Source organism: Callorhinus ursinus, unplaced genomic scaffold, assembly GCF_003265705.2.
Source record: "Callorhinus ursinus isolate GAN/ISIS: 27379988/994484 unplaced genomic scaffold, GSC_fseal_2.0 scaffold11, whole genome shotgun sequence".
Classification (NCBI taxonomy): Eukaryota; Metazoa; Chordata; class Mammalia; order Carnivora; family Otariidae; genus Callorhinus; species Callorhinus ursinus.
In genome coordinates this window covers 57,333,210-57,349,625 of record NW_027397073.1, presented here as the reverse complement: position 1 = coordinate 57,349,625, position 16,416 = coordinate 57,333,210, and the positions used below count along the sequence as shown (strand labels likewise).

General features: G+C 39.5%; 1 protein-coding gene across 5 annotated transcripts in view; it reads right to left on the bottom strand.

Annotated features, from left to right (window-relative positions):
• PTPRM (protein tyrosine phosphatase receptor type M) overlaps positions 1-16,416 on the bottom strand; it is an 817,256-nt gene that overhangs the window by 473,961 nt on the left and 326,879 nt on the right. For all 5 annotated transcript variants that reach the window (XM_073898518.1, XM_073898514.1, XM_073898515.1 and 2 more), the window contains exon 4: positions 661-739. In XM_073898518.1, the coding sequence (XP_073754619.1) occupies positions 661-739 (79 nt within the window). The remainder of the gene's footprint in view (positions 1-660; positions 740-16,416) is intronic.

Below are 16,416 nucleotides of genomic sequence, written 5' to 3'. Positions count from 1 at the left end.
TTTTAAAGATTTATTTATTTATTTGAGAGAGCGAGAATGAGAGAGAGCACATGAGAGGGGGTTGGGTCAGAGGGAGAAGCAGGCTCCCTGCTGAGCAGGGAGCCCGATGTGGGACTCGATCCCGGAACTCCAGAATCATGACCTGAGCCGAAGGCAGTCGCTTAACCAACTGAGCCACCCAGGCGCCCTAAAGTATTAATTTTTAAAAGATGAATTTCATGCCATTTTTGGAGTCCCTAAGTGGTTCAGGTACATTTCTTGTATTTCACAGATCCCAGGCCTGTTTGGGGACCTGCTGTTTGAAAGTATGCCAGTAATACACTGAATTTAGGAGCAAAATGCACAGATTCTCAATGTTCAACCTGTGCTTCTATTTAAAAGGGAAATCCACAGATCATTGCAACGATGTTTGATTATACCAAAGCAGGCCATTAGTCCTCATTCCTAATCTTCATTTTAGAGACGCTCAGTTACATACAATGAATGACATACGAAATAGATGTTTTTGGACTTCTGGGCTAACAAAGCAACACTTAAAGACTTGTCAGGAACTCTTTTAGCAGGATAACTTCTCCCCAGGTTTCAGTGTCTTCTCTTAATCTGTAACATAAATATGCCCCCAATGATGGACCCAAATGTGTAAGAGTTGAGGCAACTTACTGCACGGATGTCCTAACACCTTCACTTCATCAATAACAAGGTAGCCTTGATGTCCAGAAGTTATCACTTCAAAAATCACCTGGAAAATTAAGAAAGATTTATATTATTCACTCATTTTGTCAGAGTTTTACCAAATGTCTCCTACACATAAATGTAGTTTGTTCATTCATTCATCATGTTTCTAACAACCATTAATGGAGCACCTAATATCTGCCAGTCAATGTTCCAGGTTTTAAGATGACAAATATAGAAAAGATCCCAATCCAGTTTTCAGGGAGGTTAATGGGAAGGGCTGGGTCAGACATCATCCTACCTCAAGACTCACCTGGTAAGGAGGTAATACCATGGTTAAGAGCTGATATTTGGAAGATGGAGGCTTAAAGTCATTTACCATAGACAATGTTGAGATTTAAATTGCTTTACGAGAACATATTTTCTGGTCAGCTCCTCTGAGGGGATTCTATGACCATGCTGAACCATGTGGGGCCCTGGGTTTTATACAACTAAAATGAAAAAACTACCATAAGGGCTGTGAAAGAAAAGTACAGGGTACTAGAATAACATATACCAAAAGGACCTCCTGTGAGGAGGTTGCAGTTCCCCTAACAGCTGATTATGAATGAGGAAGGAGAGTAAGGCTTCTTCCTTCAGGGCAAAGGCCCTGAGGTGGACATGGCCATGGCCATGAAGAGGAGTATTGGGACATAGAGCTATAAAAGTCAGCTGTGACCAGGTTGCAGAGGCTCCTCTCCTAGGGCAGGGATTCCAGGGAAGACACTATATTAGTAATATAAAGACGCCATGGCTGCTGAAACTCAGAGGGCAGAGATATGAATTAAGAGCAGAATGACATAAAAATCTCTACAGTGCTAAAATCAAGAGGTCTTTAGCAACTGCTTGATCATGGGAAAAGTAAGGCAGAAAAAGAAGGGCAACATGCTCTGAAGTTCTCAAAATGAACGATATTTTTGAGATTGTAGAGTCACTTCCGAGAAATTGAGGTTAAAGGAGAAAAAAAGCAGCAGTAAGAAGTTATCAATGTTCTTAACATGACTGTCTGAAGTTGTCTAATATGGCTATTATTAAAAAGGTCCACATGACATTATTTTCATCTCCATTTACATATATCTGCATCATCAAGGAGACTGTGGCTCATGCAAAATAAATTTTCTAAGTCTTAAAAAAAACAGCAACTGCACTCTTGGAGAAATGAAGTTTCATTCCTATAAAAATCCGTACACAAATGAAAAACTTTACTCATAGTGGCCAAAACCTGGAAACAGCCCAGATGGCATTCAATGGTAAATAATAAAGAAGACTGCTGTACATCCATAGCATGGAATACTACTCCACAATACCAAGGAAATAACTATTGATGATAGGATGAGCTCTAGAGAATTATGCTGAGTGAAAAAGCCAATCACAAAGATTACCTACTATATGATTCCATTTATGTAGTATTGTGTAAAGTCAACATATTTGAAGGGAGGGCAGATTAGTAGTTGCCAGGGCTTAGGGATGGAGGAAGAAGGGACGAAAGGGTGGTTGGAGGACAATACGAGTTGAGTGATCCTTGTGATGCTGGAACCTTTAAGGTTTTTGCTGTAGTGATGGATGCACAAACCTCCTCAGGTAATAAAACTGTATAGTTCATAGCAGCTTTATTTGCAATAGCTAAAACACGGAAACCACCAAGTATCCACTGATGGATGAATGGGTAAGCAAAATGGGGTAAATACATACAATGAAATATTATTCAGTCTTAAAAAGGAAGGAAATTCCAACACATGCTATGACGTGGAGAAACCTGGGGGACATTACGATGGGTGAAATAAGTCAGCCACAGAAGGGCAAATACTGTATGACCCCACATATATGAGTTACCTGGAACAATCAAATCCAGAGAGACAGAAAGCAGAATGATAGTTGCCAGTGGCTGAAGAGAGGGGCAATGGGAAGTTACTATTTTATAGAGGCAGAGTTTCAGTTGTGCAAGGTGAAAAGAGTTCTGCAGATGGATGCTGGTGATGGTTGCACAACATTAAGAAGGTATTTCATACCATTGAACTGTATACTTAAACATTATCAAGATGATAAATTTTATGTTATTTGTATTTTACTACAGTAAAACAAAAGCAAAAAAATGTATAGAACTAAATACACACACATGCATGCACAAGTAAAATGGGAAATCTGAAAAAGGGTAGATTTCAACCATGTCAATATCCTGGTTGTGATATTATACTTGCGGTTTGCAAACTGCTACCATTGGAGGAAACTGGGTACTATGTACACAGGAATCTGTATTATTTCTTACTGCTGTATCTGACTCCACCATTATCTCCACAAAAATTTTAACTTAAAAAAGTAACTATAAATTACCATTTACTAAGCGCTTAATACAGTACATACACTGGGCCGATATCACCCCATCATCTTATTTATCAGTTCATGAAAAAATTCTTCAAGGATTCATATTTGAAGAACAAAGAGATTCAGATACAAAATAATTGTTAAAAATCCAGTCTTTCTGGATGTTTTCACTACTACACATTGCCTGAACAAACACTTCAACCCTAGGACTGCATTATTTATGTGTGTGCAATGGATGTAAAAATGGAGAAAGCAATCAGCAGAGCCCAAAACGGAAAAGCTCAGGGGGCTCCCTAGATAAGAAGTCATCCCAGAAACACCTGCTAGACTAGATGACCCTACACCACGATGTCACAACACTGAAATACAAAACATACAGGGGAGAGGAGAGGACCAAAGGAGAACAGAAATGAAAACAAAACAAAACAAAACAAAACAAAAACACTTTGTCCTATTTGTGAGTACATATATATTTTTTCACTGATGACACAGAGAAAGGAAGATGCATGCACAGTATTACAATCTGTAATCTTGCATATTTCTCTCTCTGCTGAAGTCTAGAAGAGGACAGTTGAGAGAACAAAAAGCAGATGAGTCCTGACAGCAAGTGGGGGAAAGAGCCCTCCAGAAGCCCTCCAAGCTGGGGCCCTGGGAGGAGACAGCAAGAGCAGGCAGCACAGGACCCAGCTGCCTGCTCTGTTCACAATGGCCAGTGAATAGACCAATGTCCGTGACCACCAGCTACCCAAGAACTCCATGGCGTTGGTCATGGGAAGGGTATTTTGAAAGCCAAAACCAGACATGTTCATCCATCCTTCCTTCCTCCCAGCTGACCTCCCTTCCTTCTTCCCTCCCTCTTACACATTCATTCAATTCAAGTCTCCACTGGGTGTCCTCTTTCTTCCACGCACTGTGATAAGTACTGTGATAAACATCACGAACAGAACAGATGCAAAACTGTCCTTCACAACAAGCCATATTTTTACTTTATCAACTACATGGGTTGAAGCTTCTTATAAAAATGGAATAATCTTTATTTTTGAAGAGATATGCTAACTCTTAGAATATATTGTACATACAAAAATGTTCATGTGGATCTATTTTTGAAGTTGCCATGTGTAAATCCAAAGCATAATATTTCATTTAAACCAATATAGGAAAGAATGGGAGAGAAAGAAAGGAGGGGAAGAAATGAGAGACCTCGATAAGTCACCCTAAAACCTTTGAACCAGTTTTTTCATTAATCACATTCACAGAATTTATGACCCTAAAAGATTCACACTCAAAGATTCTGAGTCTTATTGTCCAACTATTTATAGGATATTTACTGTAAGCTCTGAGAGGGATACAAAAAATATTAGGCAATTTTACGAAATTTAGGCTTCAAGTCCACAAAAAATAAGGAACACAATCAACGAACAGAACGAGACGATGGCCATCTAACAGGTGGGAACAATAAAGAGCTCACAGGACTGTGATCTTTCTCCACCACAGGACTGTCACCTCCTCCTTACCCAACCAGCCAGGACACCTCTGACACAGCCAACACAACCTTCAATCCATTTCTCACCCTGCTCGTTAAACTCACAGATGCCCCCAAAAGAACTTACGAGTGTCCCTGCTGGCCCGGAGGCAGAGAGACTCAGCAGCAAGCCCATGCACTCCAGACTCCCAGCAAGACGACTTGCCAGTGAGGCCACAACAAAAGAATCAAACACAGATTTATTTCTGAAACTTTATCTGTTCCCCTCAGTCTTCTAAAGGCATCTCACTGCAAATACACCAAGAGAACAATGGACTGCCCCATTCAGTTAATTAGAAATTTTGGAAAGTAAACTTCAAAAGCCTAGGAGATTCCAGCACTGACTTAACTTAGTTTCCCTAACTGTAGAGACAAAAAGGACAAAATAATATTCATAGATAAGTTTATGTGGGTGTGTTCACACACTTCACACACATGTATATATTGACATACAATATACCAATAAAATTTTTACATGACACATTTAGGTATTATACCTAAGAAGGTGAATTATGTGCTGCAAGTTTGGAAGCAGTAACGCCAATGTTTCTTTCCAAAAACTGAAGCAAGTTTTTCAAAAGACCATTTTCTACCTCTTTTTTAGTAATTTTAGCTAAAGGGCTTATGAGTACAAGTTTTATTAGCTGCTTCAAGTTTATAACTTAGTATATAAATGTTTCAACACATACCACAATTATAAAGTAGGTTTGATTTGTACTGAAAAGTTTGCTATATTGAAATAAATATGACTGAATGAAAATTCCTGAATTTAGGTGGTCTACAACAATCTTAGACTGACTGCTAACTTGATTTGAACATCTGACCAGTAAGAGATTCACTCTGTTGCTTCTAACAAACATGAGGGTTAAGACATGCCCTGAGAACATGAGGCCTATTTTAAATACATTTCTTAAAAACAGATTTTAGACTCCCATAAAAAGGTTTCCTTGTCTTGAATTCTTGTTATCTGGCAAGTTTTTCATTTTGTACTTTTTTCTAGCCAGTGCCCTTACCAAGAAAGCTCCAAAAGCAAAAATGTTTTTGTCTGTTTTTGTCAAATAAGGAACTACTCTACTGAAAGTACAGGTATTGCTCTAGTGAAGTATAACAAGTACATGCAGAACCCAGCGGGAGTCCTGGGATGTCTGAAAATGCCAGCATCGAGGGCCAAAAAGATAGAGGTCAGAGGAAAGAAGTAATAACATGAGAACACCAACAGCACCACTGGAAAAGGAAAAAGAAAGCTGAAACAAACTGATTTGCAGATGTGCCCATGCTTACTTTTATCAAATAGAACAGAATACACTGGAAGTCTATATTAGAAGTGAGGTTTGTCTCTCTTTAAGAAACATACCAAGTCTTTTCATTTAGGAAAATTCAAAAATTTAAAAACCATCTATGTCTCAGGTATCTTTTGCATATATTATGTAATTTTCCCCAATCATGTGAGGCAAGCAAATTCCCTTTCAGGGATGAGGAGGCTGACTCAGAAAGTAATTATGTAATTTTTCTGAGATCACACAATTAGTACATTGCAGGGTCAGGGTGTAATTCCAGGTCTATTTTACTTCTAAGTCTGGACTCTTTACTGAACTGCTTTAACTAGTAAGCATGAGAGACTACATATATGTAGAATATACATACATACACACACATACATATGTCTGACCAATACATATATACATACATATCTATACACACATATACATATATAATACACAACCATGCATTCACACACACAAAAATATATATCCTTTAATTCATATATATATATATATATATATGTATGTTCTAAAATTTTTACTTCCACATTTAAGTAAGGAATGTAGTAATCATCTAGTTAACCTAGCAATGTAGATGCAAGGAACAGTTATATGACATAGTTTTAACAACATAAATTTTAAGACAAGGGTCAGCAAACTATAGTCAACAGGACAAATCGTCCCAACCTCTGTTTTTGTGTTACCCACAAAGTAAGGATGGTTTTTATACTTTTCAACAGTGGGAGAAAGTCAAAAGAACAGTTATTTAGCAACACATGAGAATTATATGAAATTGAAATTTCAATGTCTACAAATAAAGTTTTATCATAACACAGTCATGTTCATTCAACTGTGTATCGTTTAGAACAGCTTCGCACAAAAACAGCAGAGCTCAGTAGATGTCACAGAGACCATCTGGCCCACAAAGCCTGAAATATTTATGACTACCAAGCTTCCAGATTACAAAAAAAAAAAAAAACTAACAAACCTTTCCTGCTTGGCTCCCCAACAACTGCCATTACTCTGGATAACAAGAAAGCATGTATCAAGAGCAAGAGTTTGTCACCACCAAATACAACATGCTCAGCACTCCGTGCGGGAGCCTCGCATTCCAGCAATGGCAGGGGGAAGCCCTCCCCTGGACCGAATTGCTTCAAGTGCGTCACATGGGTATCATTTCTAATACCCACTTAGGCTTATATTATCATTACCATTTTTTTAAAAAGCATAATTGCATACCAAAACAAAACCATAGACACTAATTACTTGATAGACCTCAAAACACTGTATACAAAATTAAATCAAAATAAAAAATAAAATAAAACCCAACTCATTTAGCAGTCAAATCTTCTACAAAGAAACTGAACTACTGAGAACGTTTAACATTTTAATATTAAAACCTAACCCTCAGCGATGATTCTACGCCATGTTCTTTGGCACAAGATAGATTTCATGGAAGTATCTTTGTATTTACTGAGACACACACAATTTTAGGAAAAATGTCTTTGCCCTCTAAGTCAATCGAAATTGTGATTACTTGAAAAAGTTGAAAACTAAAGTGTTTGATCAGTACAACAAAAATCACAGAGCCATCTTTGCTTATTCTGGAATACTTTTGCCAAAACCCAGCATTTAATCTTTTTTGGGGGGGGGGGATCTGGCCTGAAAGAAAATATAATTAATCCTCATTATTTGCAGATTCTGTATTTGCGAATTTGCCTACTCACTAGCTTATCTGAGACCCCAAAACCAATATATGAAAAGCTTTCATGGTAATTTGTGGACATGCACAGAGGGGTAAAATTTGAGTTGCGCATCCCAGCTGAGGTCAGTCAACACAATGCTCTTTTGATTCAGGTCTCATACCATAAACATATGTCCTTATCCCAGTCTGTTTGGTAAGGCATTTTTCCTATTTTTGTGCCTTCTATGGGTGATGCTGCTGTTTAAAATGGCACCCAAATGCAATGCTGAGGTGTTGTCTAGTGTTCCAAAGCACAAGAAGGCTGCACTGTGCCTTATGGAGAAAATATGTGTCTTAGGGAAGTTTCATTCAGGCATAAGTCATCATACTTTTGGCTGAGTTTAATGTTAAAAATCAACGACGTAGATGGCGGAGGAGTATGAGGCCTAAATTTCGTCTGGTCCCAGGAATTCAGCTGGATAGGGATCAAACCATTCTGAACACCTATGAACTCAACAGGAGATACAAGAAAAGAATAGCAGCAACTCTGAACAGAAAAGCGACCACTTTCTGAAAGGTAGGACGAGCGGAGAAGTGAATCCGAGGCGATATTCGGGAAGATAGATGGCGGGGGAGGGGGCCTCCGTAGGTTGCTTCTGGCAAGTGATAGAGCCGCGGACCACAAAATCGGAACTTTTAGAAGTCGGCTCCGCTGAGGGACGTCGCTCCAGTGGCTAAGCGGGGGATGGAACCCTCGTGGGACAGTGTGGTCTCAGGACCCTCGGGGTCACAGAAAAACCGGGGGTGCCTGAGTGCAGCAAAGCTCCCAGGTATCGGAGCGGGAAAGCCAGCTGCAGATACGGAGCCGAGGAGTGAGCTCTCACCTCGCGGATGCCATGAACCGTGATCCGAGGCACAGTCGGGCCACTGCTCTTTCAGCGGGGACCCGACAAGCAGCAGATCCGGGGAGACTCCCCTTCCTCCCCGGGGAGGAGCGGCGTGGAAGGGCACCACAGGGATCTGCTGGGTTTGGAGACTCCACACGGGGTCGGGTGCCAGACATAGAAACGCTCGGTCACAGGCCGGGTGAGCACGGAGTGCAGCTGGAGACCGGGGAGACGGGAGTGATTGACTGCTTTTCTCTGGGGCTCACTGAGGAACGGGCCCCAAGTTCTCGGCTCCTCCGGGGAAGAGATTGGGAGGCCGCCATTTTCACTCTTATCCTCCAAAGCCGTAGGGAAAGCCTGCAGGGAACAAAAGCTCCCGAGAGCAAACCCAAGCAGATTACGTAGCCCGGACCCGGCAAGGGCGGGGCAATTCCGCCTCCGGCAAAGACATTTGGGAACCACGGCAACAGGACCCTCCCCCAGAAGATCAGCAAGAACAGCCAGCCAAGAGCAACTTTACCGATCAATAAGAACAGCAAAACTCCAGCACGACGGGAATACTGCACATAGAATGCATGGCTTTTTTTCCCCCGATTCCTTAGTCTTTCAAAGTTAATTTTTGTAATTTTCTTTTTTTTAATTTTTCTTTTTCCCTTTTCCAACCAACATCTTATCAACCACTTTTTTAAAAATCTTTATTTTTCATTTTTAAAGTCATATTCTATCCCTTCATAGTAGTTAACCTTATATATATAAGTTCTCTCTTTAAAATTTTGGGATACAGTTTCTTCTAACAGACCAAAATATACCATGAATCTCTAGTGTATGGCTTTGTTCTAGTCTCCTGCCTGATCATATTCTCTACCTTCTTTCTTTTTTTTTTTTAATTTCCCTTCTTTCCTTTTTCTTTTTCTTTTTTTTTTTTTTTTTTTAAGATTTTATTTGACAGAGAGAGACACAGCGAGAGAGGGAACAAAAGCAGGGGGAGAGGGAGAGGAAGAAGCAGGCTTCCTGCGGAGCAGGTAGCCCGATGCGGGGCTCAATCCCAGAACACTGGTATCATCACCTGAACCGAAAGCAGAAGCTTAATGACTGAGCAACCCAGGCGCCCCACTTCTTTCTTTTTTTCAACCAACTTCTTCCCTTATCAATTCCTTTCATAAAATCTGTTATAATTTTCGTATTTACACACATATTCCAGCCCTTCATCATATTTAACCTTATTTTTGTACATATATGTTTTTCTTTATTTAAAATTGTGGGAGCACTTTCTTTAATAGAACAAAATATGCCCAAGATCTAGTGTGTGGCACTGATCTAGGGACCAGCCTGATCATATTTGATCATATTCTTTTCTTTTTTATCTTTTTATTATTTTTTTTTCTGGCTGTCCCTTTCTTTTCCCCCGGTTTCAAGTCTCTTCTGATTTCTTTACTGTATATTGTTCTAGGGTCATTGTTACCCTGTTAGCATTTTATTCTCTCATTCATCTATTTGCCTCTGGACAAAATGACAAGATGGAAAAAATCACCTCAAAAAAGAACAAGAGTCAGTACCGACTGCCAGAGACCTAATCAATACAGAAATTAGTAGGATGTCAGAACTAGAGTTCAGAAAAACGATTATACAGATACTAGCTGGGCTTGAAAAAAGCATGGAAGATATTACAGAAACTCTTTCTGGAGAAATAAAAGAACTAAAATCTAACCAAGTCGAAATCAAAAAGGCTATTAATGAGGTGCAATCAAAAATGGAGGCTCTAACTGCTAACATAAATGAGGCACAAGAGAGACTTAGTGATATTGAAGACCAAAGGATGGAAAATGAAGAAGCTGAGAAAAAGACACATAAACAACTACTGGATCACGAGGGCAGAATTCGAGAGATAAGCGATACCATAAGATGAAACAAAATTAGAATAATTGGGATCCAAGAAAGAAATAAAGAGAGAGAGGAGCAGAAGGTATATTGAAGCAAAATATACAAGAGAACTTCCCTAATTTGGGGAAGGAAACAGGCAACAAAATCCAGGAGGCACAGAGACCCCCTCAAAATCAATAAAGATAGGTCAAAACCTGGACATCTAATAGTAAAACTTACGAGTCGCAGAGACAAAGAGAAAAATCCCAAAAGCAGCTTGGGACAAGAGATCTGTAACCTACAATGGTAGAAACATTAGATTGGCATCAGACCTATCTACAGAGACCTGGCAGACCAGAAAGGACTGGCATGATATATTCAGAGCACTAAACGAGAAAAATATGCAGCCAAGAATACTATATCCAGCTAGGCTATCACTGTAAATAGAAGCAGAGATAAAAAGCTTCGAGAGCAAACAAAAACAAAAGCAATTTGCAAAGATGAAACCAGCGCTACAGGAAATATTGAAAGGGGTCCTCTAAACAAAGAGAGAGCTTAAAAGTAACAAAGACCACAAAGGAATACAAACAATACATGGTAACAGTCACCTTACAGGCAATACAATGGCACTAAATTCATATCGTTCACTAGTTACCCTGAAAAAGAAAAAAAAATGTTACCCTGAATGTAAATGGGCTCAATGCCCCAATCAAAAGATACAGGCTATCAGACTGCATAAAAAAACAAGCCCCATCGATATGCTGTCTGGAAGAGACTCATTTTAGACCCAAAGACACCTCCAGATTGAAAGTGAGCGGGTGGAAAACCATTTACCATGCGAACGGACACCAAAGGAAAGCTGGGGTGGCAATCCTTATAACAGACAAATTAGATTTTAAACCAAAGACTATAATAAGAGATGAGGAAGGACACTATATTCTACTTAAAGGGTCTATCCAACAAGAAGATCTAACAATTGTAAATATCTATGCCCCTAACATGGGAGCAGCCAATTATATAAGCCAATTTAATAACAAAAGTAAAAAAACACATCCACAACAATACAATAATAGTAGAGGACTTTAACACCCCCCTCAATGAAAGGGACAGATCATCTAAGCAAAAGATCAACAAGGAAATAAAGACTTTAAATGACACACTGGACCAAAGGGCTTTCACAGATATATTCAGAACATTCCATCCCAAAGTAACAGAATACACATTCTTCTCTAGTGCCCATGGAACATTCCCCAGAATAGATCACATCCTAGGTCACAAATCAGGTCTCAACCGGTACCCAAACACTGGGATCTTTCCCTGGACATTTTCAGGCCACATGCTTTGAAACTAGAAATCAATCACAAGAGGAAAGTCAGAAAGAACTCAAATACATGGAGGCTAAAGAGCATCCTACTAAAGAATGAATGGGTCAACCACGAAATTAAAGAAGAATTTAAAAAATTCAGGAAAACCAATGAAAATGAAAACACAACTGTTCAAAATCTGTGGGATGCAGCAAAGGAAGTCCTAAGAGGAAAGTATATGCAATACAAGCCTTTCTCAAAAAACAAGAAAGGTGTCAAATACACAACCAAACCCTACACCTAAAGGAGCTAGAGAAAAAAAGGCAAATAAAGTCTAAACACAGCAGGAGAAGAGAAATAATAAAGATCAGAGCAGAAATCAATGAGATAAAAACCAAAAGAACAGTAGAACAGATCAACAAAACTAGGAACTGGTTCTTTGAGAGAATTAGTAAGATTGATAAACCCCTGGCCAGACTAATCAAAAATAAAAGAGAAATGACCCAAACAAATAAAAACATGAATGAAAGAGGAGAGATCACAACCAACACCAAGGAAATAAAAACAATTATGAGAACATTATGAGCAACTATATGCCAGCAAATTAGATAATCTGGGGAATTGGATGCATTCCTAGAGATTTATAAACTACCAAAACAGAATGAGGAAGAAATAGAATACTTGAACAGACCTATAACCACTAAGGAAATTGAAGCAGTCATCAAAAATCTCCTAACAAACAAAAGCCCAAGGCCAGATGCCTTCCCAGGGGAATTCTACCAAATATTTAAAGAAGAATTAATACCTATTCTTCTGAAATTGTTCCAAAAAATAGAAATGGAAGGAAAACTTCCAAACTCGTTTTATGAGGCCACCATTACCTTGAACCCAAAACCAGACAAAGACCCCATCAAAAAGGAGAAGTACAGACCAATATCCCTGATGAACATGGATGCAAAAATTCTCACCAAAATACTAGCCCATAGGATCCAACAGTACATTAAAAGGATTATTCACCATAACCAAGTGGGATTTATTCCTTGGCTGCAAGGCTGATACAACATCCGCAGAGCAAATCAATCAATGTGATACAATATATTAATAAAAGAAAGAACAAGAAACATATCATCCTCTCAATACATGCAGAAAAAGCATTTCACAAAGTACAGCATCCTTTCTTGATCAAAACAATTCAGAGTATAGGGATAGAAGATATATACCTCAATATCATAAAAGCCATCTGTGAGAAACCCACAGCGAATATCATTGTCAATGAGGAAAAACTGAGAGCCTTCCGCCTAAGGTCAGGAACACGGCAGGGATGTCCACTATCACCACAGCTACTCAACAGTATTAGAAGTCCTAGCCACAGCAATCAGACAATAAAAAGAAATTAAAGGCATCCAAATCGGCAAGTAAGAAGTCAAACTCTCACTCTTTGCAGATGATATGATACTTTACGTGGAAAACCCAAAAGACTCCACCCTAAAACTGCTAGAACTCATACAGGAATTCAGCAAAGTGGCAGGGTATAAAATCAAGGCAGAGAAATCAATGGCATTTCTATACACCAACAACAAGACAGAAAAGAGAGAAATTAAGCAGTCGATCCCATTTACAGTTGCACCCAAACCCATAAGATACCTAGGAATAAATCTAACCAAAGAGGCAAAGAATCTGTGCTCAGAAAACTATAAAATACTCATGAAAGAAATTGAGGAAGACACAAAGAAATGGAAAAACGTTCCATGCTCAGGGATTGGAAGAACAAATATTGTGAAGATGTCAATGCTACCTAGAGCAATCCACACATTCAATGCAATCCCTATCAAAATACCATCCACTTTTATAAAAAATGGAACAAATAATCCTAAAATTTGTATGGAACCAGAAAAGACCCCGGATAGCCAGAGGAATGCTGAAGAAAAAAAGCAAAGCTGGTGACATCACAATTCCGCACTTCAAGCTCTATTACAAAGCTGTCATCATCAAGACAGTATGGTACTGACACAAAAACAGACACATAGATCAATGGAACAGAATAGAGAGCCCAGAAATGGACCCTCATCTCTATGGTCAACTCATCTTCGACAAAGCAGGAAAGAATATCCAATGGAAAAAAGACAGTCTCTTCAACAAATGGTGTTGGGAACATCGGACAGCCACATGCAGAAGAATGAAACTGGACCATTTCCTTACACCACACACAAAAATAGACTCCAAATGGCTGAAAGACCTAAACGTGAGACAGGAGTCCATCAACATCCTAAAGGAGAACACAGGCAGCAACCTCTGCGACCTCAGCTGCAGCAACTTCTTCTTAGAAACATTGCCAAAGGCAAGGGAAGCAAGGGCAAAAATGAACTATTGGGACTTCATTAAGGTAAAAAGCGTTTGCACAGCAAAAGAAATAGTCAACAAAACCTAAAGACAACCAACAGAATGGGAGCAGATATTTGCAAATGACATATCAGATAATGGGCTAGTATCCAAAGTCTGTAAAGAACTTATCAAACTCAACACCCAAAGAATAAATAATCCAATGAAGAAATGGGCAGAAGACACGAACAGACATTTTTCCAAAGAAGACAGCCAAATGGCCAACAGGCACATGAAAAAGTGCTCAACATGGCTTGGAACCAGGAAAATACAAATCAAAACCTCAATGAGATACCACCTCACACCAGTCAGAATGGCTAAAATTAACAAGTCAGGAAACGACAGATGTTGGCGGGTATGTGGAGAAAGGAGAACCCTCCTACACTGTTGGTGGGAATGCAAGCTGGTGCAACCACTCTTGAAAACAGTAGGGAGGTTCCTCAAAAAGTTGAAAATAGAGCTACCATACGATCCAGCAATTGCACTACTGAGTATTTACCCCAAAGATACAAATGTAGGGATCGAACGGGTACGTGCACCCCTATATTTATAGGAGCAATGTCCACAATAGCCAAACTATGGAAAGAGGCAAGATGTCCATCGAAAGATGAATGGATAAAGAAGTTTGGTATATAAATACAATGGAATATTATGCAGCCATCAAAAGGAATGAACTCTTGCCATTTGCAAGGACGTGGACAGAATGGAGGGTATTATGCTGAGTGAAATAAGTCAATCAGAGAAAGACATGTATCATATGACCTCACTGATATGAGGAACTCTTAATCTCAGGAAACAAACTGAATGTTGCTGGGAGTGGTGGGGTGTGGGACGGATAGGGTGGCTGGGTGACAGACATTGGGGATGGTATATGCTATGGTGAGTGCTGTGAATTGTGTAAGACTGTTGAATCACAGACCTGTACCTCTGAAACAAATAATACATTATATTTTAAAAACAAAAAAAAGATAGTAGGAAGGGAAAAATGAAGGGGAGGAAATCAGAGGCAGAGATGAATCATGAGCGACTATGGACTTTGAGAAACAAACTGAGGGTTCTAGAGGGGAGGGGTGTGGGGAGATGGGTTAGCCTGGTGATGGGTATTAAGGACGGCACGTATTGAATGGAGCACTGGGTGTTATACACAAAAAATGAATCATGGATCACTACATCAAAAAAAAAAAAAATCAACGATGTACATTAAGTATTCCTTAACAGAGAGACCCATAAGACAAAGTTATGTGTGTTCAAGAGTTAATGAAAATATTGAGACCGGAGGCTTGCAGGACTAATCCCTTACTTCCTCCCATGGAAGCAACAGTTCAGTGTTCACTAACTCAGCCAGCACTCATTGTGGTCACACAACATAACAACGATGAATGAGGGTGCCTGGGTGGCTCAGATGGTTAAGCGTCTGCCTTTGGCTCAGGTCATGATCCCGGAGTCCTGGGATCAAGTCCCACATCGGGCTCCCTGCTCCTTGGGAGCCTGCTTCTCCCTCTGCCTCTCTCTCTCTCCCTTTCTCTGTCTCTCATGAATAAATAAATAAAATCTTTAAAAAAAAAAAAAACAACAACGATGAATGAAAATCAACTGCATGAGTGTGCTTGGCTTCACACTGAGTCCCCATTTCTATCAAAGGACTAGGGCACAGGAAAGACACAGTACTCATTTCTACTGATGGCTCCCAGATACTATTTGCAGTCATGGTATGTAAAGAAATGTAGAATAAAGAGAATCGATATTCTTTCAATACATCAACAAATAACATCTCTGGAGACAAGATCTTGGATACCATAGTCTTTGGAGCTTTTAGGAACAGCCATTTGCTCTCAGGTTGGAAACAAGCAGTTAAACCACTACTTAGCACTCTTTCGTTTGCTTATGAAAAGCCACCTTGGACATTCGCCTGTGAGGGGTTTGACATCAAGCTATCCTTCAGATGCCTGCCAAACAGGAGATGAAAGCAGTTTAACACTTCAGCATCCCTGATCCTCCCTGCTTCAGTGAAGGGCAAAATTAGATTTCCATGCTGCCACTTTTCCTTTCTAGGTATGAGCAAAGAAAAGGGGTTTGCTTACCAACACAAATACTCACCATGGAAAATGTGTTGGTGGAAGTCATGTGTCAATTCCCTACGACAAAAGGGATTAAATAGTATATTTCTGTCCTCCCACACAAAACCTGGGAGATCCCTTCCGGTTTTGATCAAAAAAAAAAAAAAAAAAGAAAAACCAAAGGTGGATCATACTCATTCACAAAAACATATATAGTGAAAGAATAAAGAGCCAAAGGAAAACCACAACCTACATGACCTTAAAAAAATCAGCAAAAAAATATGGAAATATTTGTTTATATGGACGTATTAACTAACTCAAGTAAAAGGCTATTTTCTCGAGGGGGGGAAAGATGGCAGAGGAGTAGGGGACCCAATTCCAACCAGAATTGAGCTGGATATCTACCAGACCACTCTGAGCACCCACAA